Here is a 21,758-nt window from a genome sequence, read left to right on the forward strand (position 1 = left end):
TTCTCTTACCGTACGCGTTGTACATGGCGGCTACAATTGTCGTGTCTCTAAGTAGACTTCGTATCTTTCTACTCCTTAACTGTTTAGCCAAGTACTTATATTTTTTAAGGTCTTGATTCGTGTTTTAGATTACCCAACGGACAGCTGCGCATTCTCTTGATTTATTTGCCTGAATGTCATCCAACTGTTTATTTCCTTGGTGAGATACGGGTATTTTAACTACAAATACCTTTTCTTCAAGCTCATTTGCTACACCGTTATTATCGATTCATCGTTAGTTCCGTACAATGTATTTGCGAAGATTGATTGGTTATTTTTGAGATTAGCTCGAAGAGCATCTGCATCTTCTTGTGTTTCTATCTTTACACTGATATGTTTTGGAACGAAGTTCATCCACATTGACTGACGAGCATTTTGAATACATCTATATACACGAGTCTTATCCATTTTATATCTTAGTCAAAGTGATCTTTGGGATTCACCAAAGTACAGCATTGTCAGATACACTCCAAACTCTATCTTATCATTTTGATTGTCTAAGTCATCAAACTGAGCTTTAGTTCTACCTATAGCTAGTGACATTTCCACATCTGACATTTTTGAGAAGGGATCGTTTGCCTTCTCATGTATTGAACTACCGATTCTTAGTCCTGTGATGAGGTTTACCCATTCATTTACTGGCAGCTCTGAGTCCTCACTGATCTTGTGTTGAACCACTTTTTCAAGTGCATCTTGCTTGAAGTTGTCATCTTTTTTGAAACGACAGATCCTTGTACCGATAGGAACGACTATGGTCTTTTCAACCATCACTTGGGTTATTGCCTCTTTTGTCACGTTTCGTACCGGTTTTCCCTTACACCCTAGTAAGCACTTCGATTTCGTCTTTGATGTTCTAGAGAATGGTAGCTTTACAGTTTTCTCTTCTTCCTTTTCATCCGCACTAACCACATTGTCACTATTCCAATCTGTGTCCGATCCAGTGCCTGACTCCGAACTGGGTTCTATTTCCGAACCTGAACTTGAACCTGATTTGGAAGCTGATCTCGATCGGCTTCGAACATTGTCTCTTCTATACGTTTTCATAGCACACGAATTACAGAACCACTGTCCATTCAAAATTCGCTTTTGTGCACGTTTTAGCTTATCGATACGTTTATTACAATTAGCACAATGCATGTTTGATGATGATGGCACGATCGTTGACCACGAAGCTTCCTCGGTGCCTTCCGAATGTGCGGGGTTTGACCTCTGTCGATGATAGCGACTCATGGTCGCGTGCCGTCGGAACTGCCCCGAGCCGCCACGCCCATGCTCCATGTTCTGCACGTGGGCCACGGCAGGAAGTTAGTCCCGTTAAATGCTCAATCGTTACTCATACATACGCCTGTGAGCGAGTAGTTACTCGTACATTTTTTGGACCGGATACTTCGTATCCGATCCGGGTTGACCTCGGTCCGCAGACTTTGGTCAGGTGGGGGGGGGGGGATTTTTACGTGTCTACAACACAGCCAACTGAGCCAAGCTCACTCATCAAATATTCGTATATTCTCTATAGACCTTATACTGCCTCAGTGTATAAGTTCTATAGAAAATATACATTGGGGTGCTGCTTATGGCAAGTGAGGCAATCTCTTTCAAATATCTAGGGTCAATATTAACAGACCAAAATCATATTCACGAAGAAATTAAATGTGGACTAAAAAAACAGGGAATTCGTGATCTTTAGTTCAAAATCCTTTGTCGTCGCGAATTCTGTCGAGGAATTTGAAGCTTAAAATAATAAAACGATTATCATTATATTGCGAACGGTGATAATGATTAGAAATAATGTAAGTAAAAGCGTAAAAGTCATCGCAAGAAACAAACCTCATCACTAGGAAGTATTTTCGAAGAACATCGTCTTCATCGTCAGCTTAGGCACACTCCAAAAAGGATTTAAACCATAAAAAGAATTTTAAAAATGTGCGAAGTAAAAATCTTCTTGTCACTAAAATTAGACATATGTCAATTATCAATTACTGTTAACATATGTCTAATTCTAGTGACAAGGAGATTTCTACTTCGCACACTTTTAAAAATCCTTTTTATGGTTTAAATCCTTTTTGAAGTGTGCCTAGGCTGACGATGAAGACGATGTTCTTCGAAAGTACTTCCTAGTTATGAGGTTTGTTTCTTGCGGTAACTATTAGCCTTTTACTTACATTATTTCTATATAAAACGATAATTATGCTGTTGTCTTGTATGGTAGAGAAACATGCTCGCTTACCATGAGGGAAGGACGTAGACTGAAAGTATTTGAGAACAAGATCCTGAGACGAATATTTGAACTCAAGAAGAACGGGAATGGGGAACGGTGGAAACTTCATAACGAGGAACTGCATAATTTATACCATTAAAGAACATTGTCATCAAGTCCACGAGGCTCAGATGGGCAGGTCATGTACCAAGAAAGGAAGAAAATATGAACGCTTTCAAAGTTTTAACTGGAAATCTAATTGGAGAATGACCATTAGAAAGACATAGGCGCAGATGAGAGGACAATTAAAATGGATCTCACAGAAATAGGAACACAAAGTAGAAGCTGGTTACAGTTAGCTAAGGACAGAAGTCAATGGAGAGCTTTCGCGAACGCGGCATTGAACTTCCGGGTTCCGTACATAGAGTTAGTTAGTATGAAAAGAATAAACTACCTTCTATTAAAAATGATTTAGGAAGAACCAAACCATTGGGTTGTTGCTGAACCAAATAATTTACTCTTGTGTTAACTACATGTTGGAATTCTTCCTTCACGGGCAGTGGGGCATTTTCCAGTTTCTTTCTAAGTAAACGCAATCCCACAGGGGAATCTGAAAAGAAGAACAATAATAATCTTTATTAATGTACTGAGAACAGCTGAAAGCAAAAATAAAGGTCCTAATCTTAGAATTCAATGTTATTATTGTAATACGATACATGGATAAAAAAAATAAACTCTGACAACATAGTCAAGATCAATTCGTGAAACAGATTAGGAGATAAACTCAAATAAAGTATACAGTTATTGTAGTTAGTTACAAAGTTTGTGATTAAGATACGTTTCCTGTCATTCCTAAATATATAAGAAAAGATGTTTAATCATGTGAAAATTTGCATTTCTCCAAATCAAGATGGTTTTTTCCCCTAACACATCGACAATAACAAACTTGTTGGAATTCTCACAGAAGATTTACAATTCTTTTGAAAGAAAGGAACAAATGGATATAATATATTTGGACTTTGCTAAGGCTTTCGACAAAATAGATAATGAAATATTAACAAAAAAAAAATAAATAAATAAATAAAAATAAAATAAAATAAAATAAAATTTGGATTATCCAAAAATGTAATTATGTTATTTCTGATATTTACATAATAGAAATCGATATGTAGATTTTCTACAAGAAATCTCGTATCTGTTCGTAAGTTTATCTGGTGTGCCGCAAGGTTCCAACCTTGGTCCTCTTTTGTTTTTTAATTTTAATCAATGATTGGTAGAAAATTTCAATGTTTGTTATTTGCCGACGATCTAAAGATTTACAAATCAGTTACAGTTGAAAAAGATAGTGAAATTTTTACAACAAGATTTGAATAAAATTATAGTTTGTTATGATTTAAATAAACTGCAATTGAATATAAATAAGTGTAAAAGTGTAATCTTTAATAGAAAAACCAAATTAGTTAAATATGTATACAAAATGAATAATATTCAAAGAGAGTATGTTACATCGATCTTGGTGTAATTTTTGATTGTAAATTAACATTTGGTAATCATTTAGTTAATGTAACTCAACTCATACACACTCACCTATTATACGAATGGTGAGAGTCTATAATAAATTAAATGATAGGATAGACCTATTTTCAAATGGGAAAGTTAAACTTCTGCATGAATACTGAATAATGACCATGTATGATTTATTATTGTTTGATATATATTATTTTTCTCATAGATGAATTGTACATTCTTTCCTTTTTTTTTATTTTTTTGTTTTATTTTTTCTCTCTTTCCATGTTTTACTTTTTCTTCTTTGTAAGGTTCATGTTACCTTCCATTATGTATGTCAAGAAGATATGCTATGGGTGTATGTTTGTGTACTTTCATATAAATAAATAAATAAATAAATAAATAAATAAATAAATAAATAAATAAATAAATAAACATTAACAATATACAGATGATTATCAAAATAATGAAAACATCTGAAGAAAATGCAATTTATCTTATTAATGTGGCGACTATTTTCCTACAGAAGACCTCTGAGTGGTCGTGAAATGGAGGTATGTGCCTCATGAATGATTTTTAGCAAAACATTGTGCTATTCCTCACGCAGAACAGAATTCAGTTTTGTCAGCGAGGATGGAGGAGGAGGATATCTGCTCTGAGGCTGAATCTAAAAGCTAATCACAAGTATTCAATAATATTGAGGTCAGGAGCCAGGAGCCTCAATAACTTCAACAGTGAGATTAGCGTATTGTCATCTTGGAAATTTACGTCATTGGCTAGAAACGATATCTGGTCCACGAGATGCATGTAGTCACCTAAAATGTCCATCTGAGAGTAGTCACAGAATCTAGAGAATATCGGCCCACAACATCATAGATCTACTGCCATGTATCACAGTAGGACCAAAGAGTTCGAAGTACAAGGTTCTTTGGGCGTCCATTATACATAAACGCGATCTGTTGTTATAAACAAAGCAAAAGAGAACTCACCGGACCATGTGCAATCATCACCGGTCCATTTTATATGTTTTTGGCAGCAGTTTCTTCGCGCTAAAGCGTGGTTGGAAGTTGTCACCAGTTTGGAAATTGCAACCAGACCACGGATGTTTAGCTTATGCAACTCACGTCGGACAATAATTGTTACAATAGGCTGCTGATTGAGTTCTGGAGTCACTTTTGCTGAATTCACTCTACGGTCCCTGTAACAACCGTCTTGAATGCTCGAAGATTCTTATCACTGAGATTCCTCTTCAGTTCACTATCGCTGTTTTGCCATGAGGACTATAGACCGTCACCACCTTGGATATTGCCTACCGTAGATACACATACACTAACTAATCCAGCACTTACAATCTAGCCTCTTTGCAATTCAGAGAGGTCTTTCATTTTGCAACACCACCGTCTGTCCACTTCAAAATGTGACTCCGTTCTGCCCGGATTGACATACTACAAACGATCCCCAACACAACACTAACAGAGCTTTATATACATTCTCAATGTTACCTCATTATACATGAACTCCTTCGTGGCTAAGCGGTTAGCGTATGCGCCTATGGCGTGGGAGACCCGGGTTCGATTCCCGGTGGGAGCTCATGTGGTTCGGATTCCACGTTAATCAGTAGGTCCACGTCTCATATAGCCTCGCTGCTGAACGGTACGTTAAACTCAAAATCAACTCAACTCAACTCATTATACATCTTACGTGTCGCAAATCTTAGGTGTTTCCGTTATTTTCGACAACCATCTCTATATTATGTGGGCAAAATATTTCTGTGCCACGTATGCCTTTGAACACTCATGACTTTTGTTTGTAGTGAACTGTATCTGACATTCATTTCATATCCCAACATGTTCCAATAAGTATGAAATGAATGTATCGTTGTCCAGTGCTGATCGGGTATATATTAATTAAAGTAACTTTTTACTTACCGTAATTTTGTTTCCAAAGTTCAATGTCTCTCTCAGATAAGCTACATTCAAACATCATCGTAAATGCATCTAACAGCCTGTCGTTTCTTGCAGGAATTTTCAACTTGACATAATATGGACACGTTCCATTTAGCATGGCCTCTTCGCTGGCACATGTGCATATATTACTTTTGTCTGGCATTACTGCTTTAATAACTGACATGTAGGTAGGAATGGTGGTCTTTGTCACGAACTGACAAGCAAACTCTCCTACCCCTTCACTACGAAATAAAACCCAGTGCTCACTTCGTTGAACAGTCATGAAGCCTATAGTTGCTGGTAGATATATTGGACATTCAGGCCCTTGATATTGATAGGAAAATCCCTCAAAAAATATTCGTCTTGGTAGTTTCTTGTTAGCAGCTTCAGACCATTTTATTAATGTAGATCCGTCTGTGGAAAGAGAGATTAATCAGTTATGCTGGAGACTAGAAATTAAATTATTTTTAGCATTGTTTTCTAACCTTAAGAAGACCCGATTTAAATGTACAGTACAACTTAAATTTTAACCTCATTAAAATTACCCTTTAGCAGTCCAAAATACATTCAGTTTAACTGTTCTGTATAAATTTTTGTCAACGTCCTAGTCACATTCAAATACCACTTCTCGAGAGATCACCAAGTTTAAGTATTGTCGGGACTGAAAAGAAAAAAAATAGATAACCATTTGTACTCTCTAGGAGATATTGGCAATAATCTATCTAGCGTTGTGAGGACAATTGAGGAGCTAAAAGTAAAAGTAGTGAACTCTGATCTAGAAAGCTACCAGTGAGGCGAGTCGATGTGCTGACTACACATCGTTCCAGTCATAAATGTCACAACCCGGCTGGTAGGGCTTGACTCACGCCCGTAGAGCCTTGAGCAGAGCTCCTTCACCTCTCTGAAACTTTATGTTCTTTCTTGGTATGTACAGTCCTGGACATAGAAACCAAGTTGACCCAAAAAATAAATAAATAAAAATATAAATAAACAGCCCAAAAGATGAACCTAAATCCTTACGAATTAACTTTATGTCTGCCTCATTTCCTTGGATTTTTGTCGCAGACAGGATGGAAATTGAACAATAATAGCACTAAACGCATAATGTAATTGTGTGTCCTATACGTGTAGATCAAACATATCTACCATACAGGAAAGTTCGGTAATGTTAAGTCATGCTACATCATAACAACAAATAGACTACAATGATTAACTATCTGTTTCACGCAATTTGTTTCTTGTTTCACTGCTATTTTAAATTTTCCGAAAGCATGACTTTACCCAGTTAGCTTCATTGAAGCCAAACTAAGGAGCAATTTATGAAAAATCTATCGAAATCAGTATGGTAAAAGCAAGACTACTTGAAAAGATTCTGCTCTTTCCTGGTTCAACCATTCATCCTATCCAGAAACATATGATTCATTCAATCCAGGAACGCACCAGAAATTTATTTGGGAGGATCGAAAGCTTCTTCGGAGGGGCTAAATTTGATATGAGGAAAATTTGAATTAAATTTTGTAAAATCGCCCTTACAAATACGCAAAATATGCAGAAAAATAAGGATTTCGGGAGGTTTAGACTCGAGGACCCACCCTCTGCGTACGTCCCTGGCGAGTTATTTTTTTTAACTTTTTAACAAGAGAACCGCCGCGGGACCTACAGCAAAATTTCTATAAAGGCAGCATATATTCCACGGGACTTTACATAGCTACAATATGTCGCTACTTCTGTAAAAGGCTGTCAGTTGATCTTGATGAGTTTTTTTTTTCAATATAATAAACCGACGGGACCCCGATGAATTTTTTTTTTCTGAAAACGGTCCTGTAAATTTATTTGTAATTTTTGTAATTTCATTTTTATTTGCGGCTCACATAGAAAGTTTAATGTAAATTCCATGGGACTTACGGGACACTTAACTGTTTTAAAATTATTTTTATGTTGCATACCTTAATGCAATACATTCTCCTGTGTACATTCCCCTGTAGGAGGGTTTTCACGTTTCCTTCCACATTCTTAATACACGAATTATTAATAATCATTTATTTGCATCAATTATCTGTCTTCTTTACCCTAAAGAGCATAATCATGGGTCACCAAACTAGACATTTCGTTTAAATTTATTAATTTCAGCTTTTATTGAAATAATTATGTAAATCGACTAGTTTATCTTCTAGAAAGTATATACTTAAAATTTCATACATTTTCATAATTTGGACTTTTAATTTTTATATTTCCTTATCTTTTTTCTTTATACTTTGCCTCTCTCTCTAGGAATTACTTTAATTTGACACTATTTGCTTGATGTTTAATAGTTGGTAATATCTAGCATGTGAGTGAAGTTTGCAGCTGTTTTCCAACAATGTTTTAATCGAATTTCAAAACCAAACGTAAAAAAACAATAGAGGGATAAGATTCCAACCCTCATCTGCCGTGTGGTAACTCGGTACTCTAACCATTTGATTTTGCCACAAAGTAGTAAACATAATTTCCATTACTTTCCCTACCTTGCCTGATTCTTTGATGATTATTTTCTTTAATTCACTATGATATTCTTCAATTCAACTATTGCTTGCGTATTTTATATTAGATCTCGACGTTCTAGGATACAAGAACAGATTTTTTTTTGCTTCTTTGCTGAAGGAAACCTGCGATTACTTCATACACAAAGAGTCAACTCATTCATATAAAATAAAAGCCAATTTTGGGTCAATCTTTTTTTCAGAGTGTATAGACCCACATCTCTAAACTCCAATCTTCAATAACACTTATAAATTCTCAAAATACATTGGGTAAATAGAGAAATCAATCCCACATTTTTTAAAACAACAGAGTACAGACTATAACAGACTGGCAAAAAATGGATATCCTTACTATTATAACTAGGATTAAAATATAGGCTTCTAAAATTAGCACAAAGTTTAGGATTCAGCAAATCCACAAAATTGTCCGATAATTTAGAAAAAAAAATCCATACAAGCAGGATACAAGAATTACTTCGTATACAAACTATTGCAATCACGCGTTTACCAAGGAAAATGTGAATGTTTGGAAACATATATTGGTACGACAAAAGAGAAAATTGAGACCCGGGTCAAGAAAGACATCAAAAGCACCTAGAATGAAGAAACAGCCGTTTTAGGTCTATCAAAAAATATACTCAACTGAACTCAAGATTACAGAACTAAATGTTTTGCTCAAATCTTCATTCATCATTGAAAGAAACGCCATTGAATCGTTTTGGGTCAATCCAAATGAAATCGACCAATGATGGTTGCTGACAAAATTTAGTTTTTGATTAATTTTTTTTACCTAAGTTTGTACCATATTCTGGGAATTGAAAACGGGTATTCATCTATTTTTTAGCCGCACAGGTTTTGTCGTAGTGGCCATTTTGTATAGGCGCCTGAGCGTATTTTGCACTTTTCAGAGAATTCCGTTAAACGCTGTAATTTTTTAGGTTTTAAAGATAATGAGTTCAAACCAAAACCATATGAAAGATATTGGAATGGACATTTCGTGTTCTGTGGGCATTGAGACGTACTTTAGAACGTCGGGGAAAAACCTCTGAACATTGATGTTGGAAACCAAAAAATGTCCGTTTTGGAATGTACATTTTGAAACGAAATAAATGAGCCTTGCCTTCAATTTTTTGTCTACATAGAGACTAGATAATAGACAACGTCCCAAACAAGTTTCAGATCTGAGAACCATATACTTGATTTTTTTTGGAAATTTTTAAACACTGCGAATTTTTAAAAATCGTTTATTTTCACCATCAAATATCTCAGGAAGGACGCAAGTGAAAAATCTGAAATTTTCACTAAATACACCATAGTTTTGTAGTAACAAGTGGGTAAAATTGCATCACTGAGAGTGGAGTGGTTTCTGAGTTATAAGTTTTATTCTTTACTGGGACTTAGTATCATAAATCGCCATGAGGCGTGGATATAAACTTTGTAACAAAAGTCAAAATAACACGACAGTAATATTAAATTGGTAAAATGTGCACAATTTATGAATCATATCTTGTTAAAAAAAAAAAAAGAAAGAAAAAAATGAAAGTTGTCTGTTGTTTGTTTTCTATCTATAGCGCTGCTGTTAAGACATCAGTGAGGTAAACAGTTGATTAATTTGTGTACAGGGTTTGGCACTGATATGGAAAGTACGATCTGTAGGAATTGTGAACTATGTGGGTGTGAGTTTCCGGAGAACCTTAGTGATTGGCACCCACACCTTGTCGTAGATAGTTTAAAAGAGGTTCTTGGGCCATGGGGATGGTAAAAGTGAACAAAAAGATCGTCCTGACTGATGTCTTCAATTCTCCCAATCCGCTATTTCTCGTTGTAAATACACAATACGGTATCATTAGGTGCAAATGACAACATGCGATGTTATGGAAGTACTGAAGTACTGCAATCAGTAAATTCATCTGGTTGTGACAATTCCTAACATCCGATTTGTGTTTGTGTCAGAGGTACAAATCTATGATACGATCTGGTATTGATAATTCTTTTAAAGTAGCAAATCTCGAATTTCTTGCTGTTTGCCTGCATTTCTTCTGATGAAACATAAATATATATTATATGCCTGAGATAGTATCAACACAGAACCTGAACATCTGTTCAGCTCCTAAAATTTCGAATTTCGCATCATTGCAACAACTTATAACTCCGAAAATACTCAAGTCTCAGTGATGCAATTTTACCCAATTGTTACTGCAAAACTATCGTGTACTTTGTGCAAACTTCAGATTTTTCACATGCGTCCTTCCTGAGATATTTGATGGTAAAAATACTCGATTTTCGAAAATTTGCAATGTTTAAAAATTTCCAAAAACTCAAGTATATGATTCTCAGATCTGAAACTTGCTTGGGACGTTGTCTATTGTTTAGTCTCTATGTAGACAAAAAAATGAAGGCAAGGCTCATTTATTTCGTTTCAAAATGTACATTCCAAAACGGCCATTTTTAGGTTTCCAACATCAATGTTCAGAGCTTTTTCCCCGACGTTCTAAAGTACGTCTCAATGTCCACAGAACACAGAATGTTGTCCATTCCATTATCTTTCATATGGTTTTGGTTTGAACTCATTATCTTTAAAACCTAAAACGTTACAGCGTTTAACGGAATCCTCTGAAAAGTGCAAAATACGCTCAGGCGCCTATAGAAAATGGCCGCTTCAAACAAACCTGCGTGGTTAAAAAATAAATGAATACCCGTTTACAACTCCCTGAATGTGGTACACTCATAGGTAAAAAAATAAAAAATAAATACATTTTGTCAGCAACCATCATTGGTCGATTTCATTTGGATTGCCCTTTTTACGTCAGGTCAGAAACTCCAACTTTTAATTTAGATAACGTTTATTTAGACAAACAATGTGACATCATTATACAAAATCATTACAAATTTTAATTGACATTTATTTACCATAAGCAAGCTCCATATAACAATTGCATATAATTGTCATTTTCACACTACTTTTCATCTCTATATAAATTTCAAGGCTAAAAATACAAATTGAAATGTTTTGTCAAAATTGTCAAATGTGTAGAAAGAAGACTTGTTAAATGGTCAGTTTTTCGTAAGGAAATTGCCGTAAAAAATCTACATAAACGCTATTTTAATAAGAGGCTTCATTCTAGTTTTGAACCTTTGCATTGAAAGTGCAAAATATATTTATAAAGTAAGTCGATTTTCATGTGATTGACTTAACCAAATGAACAAGCTCACTATATAAGTGTCTCAAACCATCCAGAGAAAACTCTTATAGAGATGTAATCAACGGAGTTAGTGTCTTCACGTCTTCACTTTGGTTTTTAATAATACGATTAAAAGTGCTTCAAATTTTTAAATAAATAAATTGAATATATATACACACAGCGTTTTATTTCTAAAAGTATGCTGAACCTCAGGTTCATTATGATTAAAGAGTTGCATACCTTTTAGATTATTATTATTATTATTATTATTATTATTATTATTATTATTATTATTATTATTATTATTAACAATAATACTAATAATAATATCTAGTAGCATATCACTGCAGTCTTGTAACTAAAACCTCTTACGTAGATATATGCACATAAATATCTGATTCTTACATCTTACTTTTACAATACAGTAAACGTAATGATAATCAATATTTCTTAGTGATTTGTTTCTTGCTCAAGATTCCACAAATACTGAATTTCAATAACAACACACATACAGTACATTGTTCACATAATGACTAAATTAATGGATAAACTTTGCGGAAAAAATCTGGGAGATGTTTTCACTTAATCCTCTTCCTAATAATGAAAAAAATTAGTTGCATACATTAAAATAGGAAGTAAGCAAAAGCTCCTCTGCGGAGAAAGTACAGAGGTGGCGCTCCAACAGAATTTTTATACTGGCTTTCAGTTTAGTCGAACTTCAGCGATAGACAAATTTGTTGGGATTATTTCGTTATGTGCGATCATTTTTTTTTTTTTTTTTTAATATAAATCTGCTCAGTGCAGAGCCTTTATGGTTTATATTACCGTGCGAAAAAAGAAGACGCGAGGACGTGCTAGAAAGCAAGAGACGGAAGGACTCAAATATTTGTAGTCCCTTAATACAATGAACTGACTTCAAGAAAGAACAATGATTCCCAACTCTTTCTCTAGAAAAAATAAACAAATAAAAACTGATTTCCAATAAAATTGTATATTTACTATTTGGTATTTTCGAAGTTTCTCGAGTTCTCATTATAAAGGTGCCGGTACGTCGTACCCTTGCTTACAGCTAGAAATAAAACACTATATATATTGTGTTTCTGTGAAGAATACTCAACACTGAGGTGTAAACTGAGAATCGAACCCTTGATCATAGGTTCTCAGTCTATCTAAATTTTAAGCTGATTTCTCACAAAATATTGAGAGATAGAGACAAACATGAATTGAAGCAGGCACGTAGCCAACGGGGGGGGTCCGGTGGGTCCGGACCCCCCCTTCGAGACCAGAAATGAAAAAAAATAAGAAAGGATAAAACGAAATGAAATGAAAAAGAAGAATCGGCGTTAAAAATTAAAAAAAAAAAAAAAAAAACACAGAAAGCTTTTGGTTACTCTTTCTTATGAAGAAATTTGTATTACTTGCAATACATGGTGGCGAGGTGAGTGGGATATCCTGGAAGAGTCATGGAATTTGAAATTTCCGAAAGCTATGCAATTCTTAGAATTTTTGCTACTAGTCAGGGAGATTTCAAGCTTCTGAAAGCATAATGCCGGTTGTGTAACAGCGTGGACATTTTTGATAATAATTTTTCGTCATCGCATCCTTGCAGTATCAAACACGTTATTTCAAAAACATTTTCTACTACTCCTTTAACCTGTCATTTGGAACAGACAATAGTTGAAGGAATAATAAAAACAAAAAATTATGTAAAAAGAAAGTCCTCTTAACATTTGATTCAACAGAGTTGAGTTGATTTTAGTTTAGCGTCCCGTTCAGCAGCGAGGCTATATGAGACGTGGACCTACTGATTAACGTGGAATCCGAACCACATGAGCTCCCGCCGGGTTGATTCAACAGAGAAAGGAACGCAGATATTGTAAAATATTTTACAAGACATTATTGAGTTTGTACACTCATGTCCAAAATTATTGTCGCAAGGCTATAAATATGTTGTTGTAGGAGTATAATTTGATAACGAATTCGCCCTGTATTTCTTACAATGTTAGTATGTGTATAATCGGCAAAGACATGTAAATGACAAATTTTGTCAAAAGATCAGTAAATAAGAACAATAAAAAAAAATAAAACTTTCTTGTTCATTTAGCAACATTTCATTTTACTCACTCTAATTTTCGTATTTATAATTCTTTTTCTATGAAATTTACCTCAAATAGGGTCTATACATTTCCCGATTATACACATGGTATCAGTATTAAAAGTACCCTGCAAAATCATTATCAAATTATATTCTTACAAGAAGACAGTCATAGATATGCGACAATCATTTTGGACATGAGTGTACTTTTTATAATAGTGAATATGTACTTTTTATAATAGTTGAGATCGTAATGAAATGAAAATTGTTATATTTGAATGTTCAGAGGAAGAACGTAAATATTGTAAAATCATTTTCAATACATTTTTTTTTTTTATTTTACTCGAGATTTCTTCGTAGTTTATTATTAAAATACTTAGTAACATATCCTCATTTATTGTCCTAACAAAGCAATATATGTTGATTGTAAAGTCGTTTAGATTGATCGGGCCTTCAGTGTTTCATGTCATGTCTCTCCCCCCTCGTTACGATATCCTGGCTAAACGAACCAGTATATGTTCCAGTAAAATAGTTTAGAATGATCGAGCCCCTGGTGTGATGACCACAGTATTTCATGTCACGGACCCCCCCCCCTCCCTTCACGAAATCCTGGCTACGTTCCTGAATTGAAGAGAATAGGAAACTGATAACTGAGTGATACAGAGGGTTTTAATTTCATTACTTGCTCTTATACAGAGGTTTTAATTTCATTACTTGCTCTTATAACGTGTATAAAGGCTGTGCTTGAGACACGAAGCAAGGAATCTGAAACTATCAGATAAGGTTAATATGAAGAAGTATTTACATTGTGATTCTTGAAATAAATAGATAGATATAGATATATCCCAGTTTTCAGTTTAACATACAATAAATAAATAAATAAATAAATAAATAAATAAAGCAAGAAAGAAAGAAAGAAAGAAAGAGAAGAAAGAATATGAGGACTGAGTTCGGCCTACAAACTCCTATTCTGATTTTCACATTTGTCCAAAATCTGTTACTTCCAATTTCTTGCTAATTATACATTTTTAATCTTTCTATTATTATTATTATTATTATTATTATTATTATTATTATTATTATTATTATTATTATTATTATTATTATTAGTATTATTATTATTATTATTAATTTTGATCATCACCTTACATGCTTTTAAAATTATAAAATCATGGCAGGAGTTCCAAATTATCATTTAAGTTATATACAATAGGTACACCTTGTCTCAAAAAGGTTGAGCGCATTCTTTATTGGTGTTTTGAGGCAAAAATTTTCAAAGTCCAACTTCGGGTATCTTCGGGAAATAGTAAACCAGGTTCGAACCTCCAAGCCAGCCTTTGCAATCGGGAAAAAGTTTGCAGATGTGTTTTTCTTCTTTTAAATATAATAAGACTTGTTATCAAGTGTTGAAAAAAAGCAACATTGATTGAAATACTTAATGATACAATATTTCGAAACTTTGTATTAATGTCACCACATGCTTGTTTGTCATTTAGCTCTCCATACGTAATGGAACATTTAGATATGTAAACGAATCTTTCCATATGTAAAAGAATGCTCAAAGTTAAGACATAGAACATAATTATCGCCTAAATACTAAAATAATAGTCAAAGTAGAACAAAAACAGCGTTTCTAGTGGGTATGAATGTCATAGTTTTCTTGAGAACCATTATACATCGCTAAAAGTACCTTAGCAGGAGTCCTTGTGTTAGCTCACTGGTAAGCTGTTGGATTTCAAATCATAAGGTTGTGAGTTCGAATCTCTTCTGGGGCAATGCCTTTTTAAAAAATTATATTTTCCGCAATGCATGAAAAATTATATAAAATAATGACATTAAATACATCAGTTGTATATATATAACATAATCATTGCAGAATGTAGTAATTATTATGTTTAAAATATAACATCTGAAATAGGTAGGTGTCCACAGTAGGTCTGTATTATATATATGAGAATGTTAAATACAAGTTAAGAAACTCGTTCACTAGCAATAAATAAATCATGTAGTGTATTTATTTGCAGCTATTTGTCATATAGAGGGTAATTCTCAACATTCATAATACAGCATGTCATTTATGTTCTTGAAAACTTATTCGATGCATAAACCGAAGGTTTAAACAGAGAATCCAAAGTCGCAACGCTCGCAAGAAATTCATGAACCCCAAAGGTCACGTGAGCAGACTGGAATTGTCCTTATGAAGCACGCCACAGCAGAAAGTCTTTACATAGATTTTCAATTCTATTCCTGATATATGCTTTTGCAATGTGGAAGTGGTGATGCCTTTAGTCGCTCTCTCTCGCTCGCTCGCTCACTCTCTATTTATACAGAATATAAAAGTGGATGGATGTGTGTGTTTCAACATAATTCTGATATATCTAGCGCAATTATAACTATATTTCTTGCAGTCTGGAAAAGAGTACTGTCGGGATACATATCAAAAATGCTAGAAACTGGTCGATATTAGTATCGAATCCATAGCTTCGTGGTCGCTTAGGTGAATAGTTCTACTTTCAATTCAAGTCCAATTAAGTTCCCATTAGCGCCCAGGGTGGTTACGTAGCGACATAAAAATATCGAAATCAACCGATATTAGAATCGAATCGTAAATTTTCAGCGCCGCTAACTGCCGCATTTCCCATTAGTCCACATTAGTCAACATTTCACATTAGTCCCATTGCCTAGAGGGCAATATATTTGCAGAGTGCAAAGTTTAAAACTTGAATAATATTTTAATTTTTTCCGTATGAAAAAGTTAAAAATCAAGAGCAAATATACTATTTCATGAACAATCCTCTTTTACTGTTCTAATATGTATAATAATAGCGTAAGAAATCTAAAAATAATTCAGAACACGTTTCACATTTGTCATTTTTTTGTTACGTAGTTCTAGCTGTAGCATGTAGTGAGTGGTATTTAAACGTAATAAATTCACTAACTAAGCATATTCGAATTAAGTTTCATTTTTAAGTTAGGGATGAAGGGGCGGAGAAATATGTAGTTATTGGGGGCGTCGAGAGCAAAAGTGCGTAGGGGCGCCGAGCTTTTAAATGCAACACTGGTCGCTAAATTAATTGGTAGAAATTTTAATGTCATTTAAGACCAAATTTAGTCCTAACGGTGGCAGTATCCGTTTGTTCTCCTAGGAGAAATGAAAGGGGCTGACATCAAAATTATATATATATATATATATATATATATATATATATATATATATATATATATATATATATATATATATATATATAAAGACCGACATTAGTGTCGAATCCATAATTTTCGAGGTGGATTAGATAAAGAGTGGGACTCCAGGTGCTTAATGATATAGAAAATTAGTTTTTCTTTCTTTTTTTACGTTGGTCTACTTTTCCTTGATTTGAGACTTTCAAATTTCATCCTATTTTCTACTGAAATGTGTCTGTAAGGCAACAAAGAAATAATTATATATGATAAATTTAAATTCATTTTAATTCGGAAGTTGAGAAACACTTTGCCATTATATATCGTAAAGGTCAGATCCACCAGCGGGAGAGAGGTGCTTGAGAAATTGACGGTAGAAATTCAAACTCCGGTAAGTGATAATTTCACAGTCTTGTTTTATTACAAGTGTAGCCTCTTTAGTCAACGGAAAAGAGGACGTGGATCATGGGTCAGAGTTGATGTCGATGGGTCGGAGTTGGTCGCAATGGTTCAGAGTGGTTCACAGTTGGTGGTGAGTCAGAGTAGATCACGATGGATGATGGGTCAGAGTAGACCAATGGATCATGGTGGGTCGTGAATCAAATTTTCATTGACCCACACCATCTCTGGTTAAAATTGTACTAAAGATAAGAGGCACCGAAGATGCATGTCGGCTATTATGCTCAAATTTTGCACATAGATAGTACCCCACCAGAAAGCAATAAATCTGAAACGGTTCACGGTATCACCTCCTAAAACTCGAGATGTAGGGGTTTGTCTGATTGGCTAAATTAAGACGTCAATGATTTATCCATCAACAAGCAAGCTTTTTATGATCGTTTCCGTAGGGAAATCAGAAGAACACGTGCTTAGTAATCGTTATATTGATAGTTCGCGTCCTCCCCGGGGTATTTGTTTTGTGTTTTTTTGACTCACCTAAATATAAACAAATCACACATATAGTCATTTTAATATATTTTGGGAGAGTAATTTTGTGGTTCGTTGTCGTTTCATGGCGTCTCTGCCGCTGGTAGTAAAGTTTTCAAAATGGAACTGGGGCCACAGCGGATTGTCGCTGCGGGGCCACCAATTTTTGGCGAGAGGTCAATAGTTGACCATCTGTAGTCCACCGACGCTTACAGCTTAGGGTAATGAACGATGTCTTTGCCTTGTAGACGTCATGACTACCGACGTCGGCAGTCAACTAGCTTTTAGTATTCCTTTACTAACCATCTATCGTTCATGTTTATACACGGTGTTGTAATAATAATAATAATAATAATAATAATAATAATAATAATAATAATAATAATAATAATAATAATAATTATTATTATTATTATTATTATTATTATTATTTGTAGTAATAGTAGTATAATTGATAATAGAATAATTATATTGTCTATGTATTGTCTAGGTTTGGCTCGTTTTAGTTTGACTCGACTCTAATCCGAGTCGAGTTGGAGGATATTTTTCGCGCCGAGTCCTAGAGTAGACCTCAAAGATGTCTGTTTCGAGTCGAGTCGAGTTTCAAAGAAAAGTCGCTCGTGCCCATCCCTACTAATGAGAGCTTAATCGGAGTTAAGCGAAATCGAAAGTCACACTATTTATCTAAGCGACCCCGAAAACTATGAATTCGACACTAATACCGATCATTTTCTAGCAATCTTTTATATGTATCCCCCTCCCATTCACCATAGGTAACCCGACAGCACTCTTTTTCAGACTATAAGAAATTTGGTTAAAATTACTCTAGGCCAGTGGTTCTCAATCTAATTCCTATCACGATCTCCTTTTATCACATCCTCTTGCCAGCGACCCTTTTATAATTTGTGTTTTATAATAAGCTTGTATGGGATTTTTAACATACCGGTACCTATTTCTATAATAGTAGAATCCATTTCTTGTTTATAGTGAACAGTGCAGTGGCATGGAAAATCAGCGCTCGGGGCGAGAGTATACGACGATGTCTCCGTACATATGAGTGAGGTCGACAGACTAGCTGCGAAGCACCACCATGGTTGGCACGAAGCTCAATAAAATTTTCAAAAGTAAACTCTGCCTTTTCTTGATTTTGAGCACATTTTATTACGTTTTTCCTTCTATTTTATACATGTGCACATGCACTTTCCTATAGGGATGCACGCGAGACGCGAGAAGTCTCGCCTCGTCTCGCATTTGCGATACGAGACACGAGACGAGAGTGAAAATTTTATGCGAGACGCGAGACGAGACTAAACCATGCGAGACGAGACGCTAGACGAGACTCGGTTAAGTCTCGCACGAGAAGTCTCGCGAGACTTCTCGCAGTCTCGCAACATTTATGAATTACATTTAATTGTATATTTAGTAATTTTACATTTCTTGAGTTTTCTAAGTTGAGCGTTAATGCCTCCAGGAACAAAAAAGTGATTGGGGCAATAGACATTTTATGAGATTTATTATTAATCAAGGTTAATTTTCACAATTAAAGCCTTCTTTAGTTTCTAAAAAAGAAAAGCTTTGTAAATTGGAAATTTATTACAGCATCGATTTAGGACTTTATTTTGCGACACAAACATATACACGCGGGCGCGCACGAATACATGAACTTCTATTTTTGGTCTGAAAAGCGAATAAGACTCCCTATTGCTGCGAAATATGATATTTCTGTTGTTTCTGTCTTTTTCACATTACTTTAACTCTTTTTTTTTTTCACATTCACTAGCGATTAATGTTGGGGAATGGCGGGGAAATCCCCTCTCGTCAAAGTTTATCCCTGGCCCGGCTCGCAGAAATAACATGATATTTTTTACATGGAATAAGTATTTTCTTTCTATATATTTATCAAAAACATCCCCCTCTAGTTCGGAAGTTTAATTCAAATACTGGTTTGGCAGGATGTCCCTATAGGTTTCGTGGGAGATGGTGGGAATGGCCCTATATCTGTCAGTAATTTTATTTTCTAGATCTGACAGTATAAGTTGAAAGCGAAAGTTGATAAAATGCGATAATCCAACATTGCTACAAGCCCGAACGAACCAAAAGAATTGGGTCGTATTGTGTTGTGAGGAGTTCTTCTGTTGTGTACAAGCGTTTTTGGTGATATAAAAACATCTTTATACTGGAAAATCACCCTTCAAGGAAACGACCAAAACGTATAAATGTTGATAGTGGCGACGATATTTTAGAAGAGCCAAATATTGCTGGACATCTCTAAGCTGGAAAACAATGTTGGATCCAGCAACAATTTATGCTGGTTTTGCTGTAAATTATGCTATTAATTTGACGAAAATTAATGGTCCAGCGATCAAATTCCAGCACAACTTTTCTTTTAATTTGGAGCGGAGGGGACACAAGTTCGGATACCATATTGAACTCTATTTTCCGTCTCCTTAGGATGTTATGAACATTCATCCCATGGAAAGCAATGGCAAACCACCATTCACCTTGTTAAGGGACTTTTAGGTCAAATACCTGCCTTCGGACAGAATATCACATCATCATTCATTAACAGCCATAGAATAACACATTGCAAAATTTTGACCTAGAATATATGCGAGACCATGCAAGAAAGTCTCGCGCGAGACGCGAGATGAGACTCAAAATTTTATGCGAGACGCAAGACGAGACTTCACATTTGCGAGACGAGACCTTACGCGAGACGAGACCAACGCTTGAGGTTGCGAGACGAGACGAGAATTTTCCATGTCTCGTCTCGTCTTGTCTCGCGTGCATCCCTACTTTCCTAACATGAGTAACACACTTCCTACGAAATTTGTGCCCCCTTTTTTCGGCGCCTGGCATTGATAGTGGATACAGTAACTGTACTATCTATATTCCCAACGACGAAGGTGCTGGTTCAAGATGGATGTTAAACTCCTTCTTTGAAGAGGCCATTAACGTATCTGATCTAAGCCCACAACTTCTTAACCAAATAATAGAATGATCATGCTACAAGTCTTTGCAACTGGTTTTCTGTAACAAAGATTTGGACAAGTTCTGCCTGATGAGGAGAGAAGAATATCCTGGTCTGGTATCTGCTGCTTTAAAGTAATAATTCCATTTGCTACATCGTACTTGTGCGAAAGTTTATTTTTTTTTCATGGTAAACATTAAAACAAAGACAAGAAATCGCTTATCAGTTGAAAATGGCTTCATAATGTTCGTCACGAAGATTGAACCGGGCATTGCTGCACTAGTGAAATTACACCATGCTTAGGTATCTCATTAGGTTTCAATTTTAATTGTATTTCAATGTGCAGGTTTTGTTCCATGTGTATTTTTCTAGTATTTCTATATACAGTTCTCATTAGTATCATATCATACGCCTTTCATTTAAATTCATTTTTAAACAACTCTGCACCCTTTGACAATGTTCAGTAGACTTATTTTTTATTGTTCTGTACAGTATGTATAAAAAATAAAAGTATGCCTATCAGAACAAAATTCAAAATAATTTCCGGTATTAGATTCTAACTATATTTATCTCTTCCGCTTATCTTCGCGACCTCCTAGGGGCCACGACTCCCAGGTTGAGAAACCCTGCTCTAGGCATGGCTGTGTTGCTGCCGTGAAGGAAAAACTCTCAGACGACCACAAAATTTACCGTCTCGCGTTTGCACAGGCGAATGTGGGTCGCAATTGGGAAAACGTGGTTTTCTCAGATGAATCCATATTCACAACATTAAATGAGGGACGCCGTTTTGTGTATCGCCCGAGAGGCACCCGATATGACCCTGGATGTGTTGCTGCTTGAAATCGCAGTGACCATGTATCTATTTCATGTTGGGGTTGGATTTTCAGGCGCGGAGCAGAACAGCTTCACAGAATTGAAGGACACCTGGACAGTGCTCAGTACTTAGATATTATGAGTAATATCATGGTGCCATCTGTACGAGTATTTCAGCCTGATGGTGTAATTCAGTTCCAGCAAGACCAGTCGCCAATACATACTTCCCGCGTAGTTTAGGAATGGTTCGCAGGGCAGCCTGAGATTGATTTAATTGACTGGCCGCCTCGTGGAGCAGACCTCAATCTCATGGAAAATATGTGGGCAGAAATGAAGAGTACTCTAAGGGATAGTTGGCCTGAGGCAGATCCACCAGAACCCAA

At 35.3% G+C, this 21,758-nt stretch overlaps 1 protein-coding gene across 3 annotated transcripts in view; it reads right to left on the reverse strand.

The window, feature by feature from the left end:
• The window catches only part of LOC145672067 (cilia and flagella-associated protein 47-like), a 169,158-nt gene that overhangs the window by 18,492 nt on the left and 128,908 nt on the right, over positions 1 to 21,758 (reverse strand). For 2 of the 3 annotated variants that reach the window (XM_081741327.1, XM_081741309.1), the window contains 2 exons: positions 5,671 to 6,102; positions 2,691 to 2,846 (listed from right to left, as the gene is read on the reverse strand). In XM_081741327.1, coding sequence (XP_081597453.1) covers positions 2,691 to 2,846; positions 5,671 to 6,102 — 588 coding nt within the window. The remainder of the gene's footprint in view (positions 1 to 2,690; positions 2,847 to 5,670; positions 6,103 to 21,758) is intronic. The other variant, XM_081741318.1, reaches the window with a different exon arrangement.

The sequence above is a fragment of the Thermobia domestica genome, chromosome 2 (assembly GCF_964235325.1).
Source record: "Thermobia domestica chromosome 2, izTheDome1.hap1.1, whole genome shotgun sequence".
In the NCBI taxonomy this organism is placed as follows: Eukaryota; Metazoa; Arthropoda; class Insecta; order Zygentoma; family Lepismatidae; genus Thermobia; species Thermobia domestica.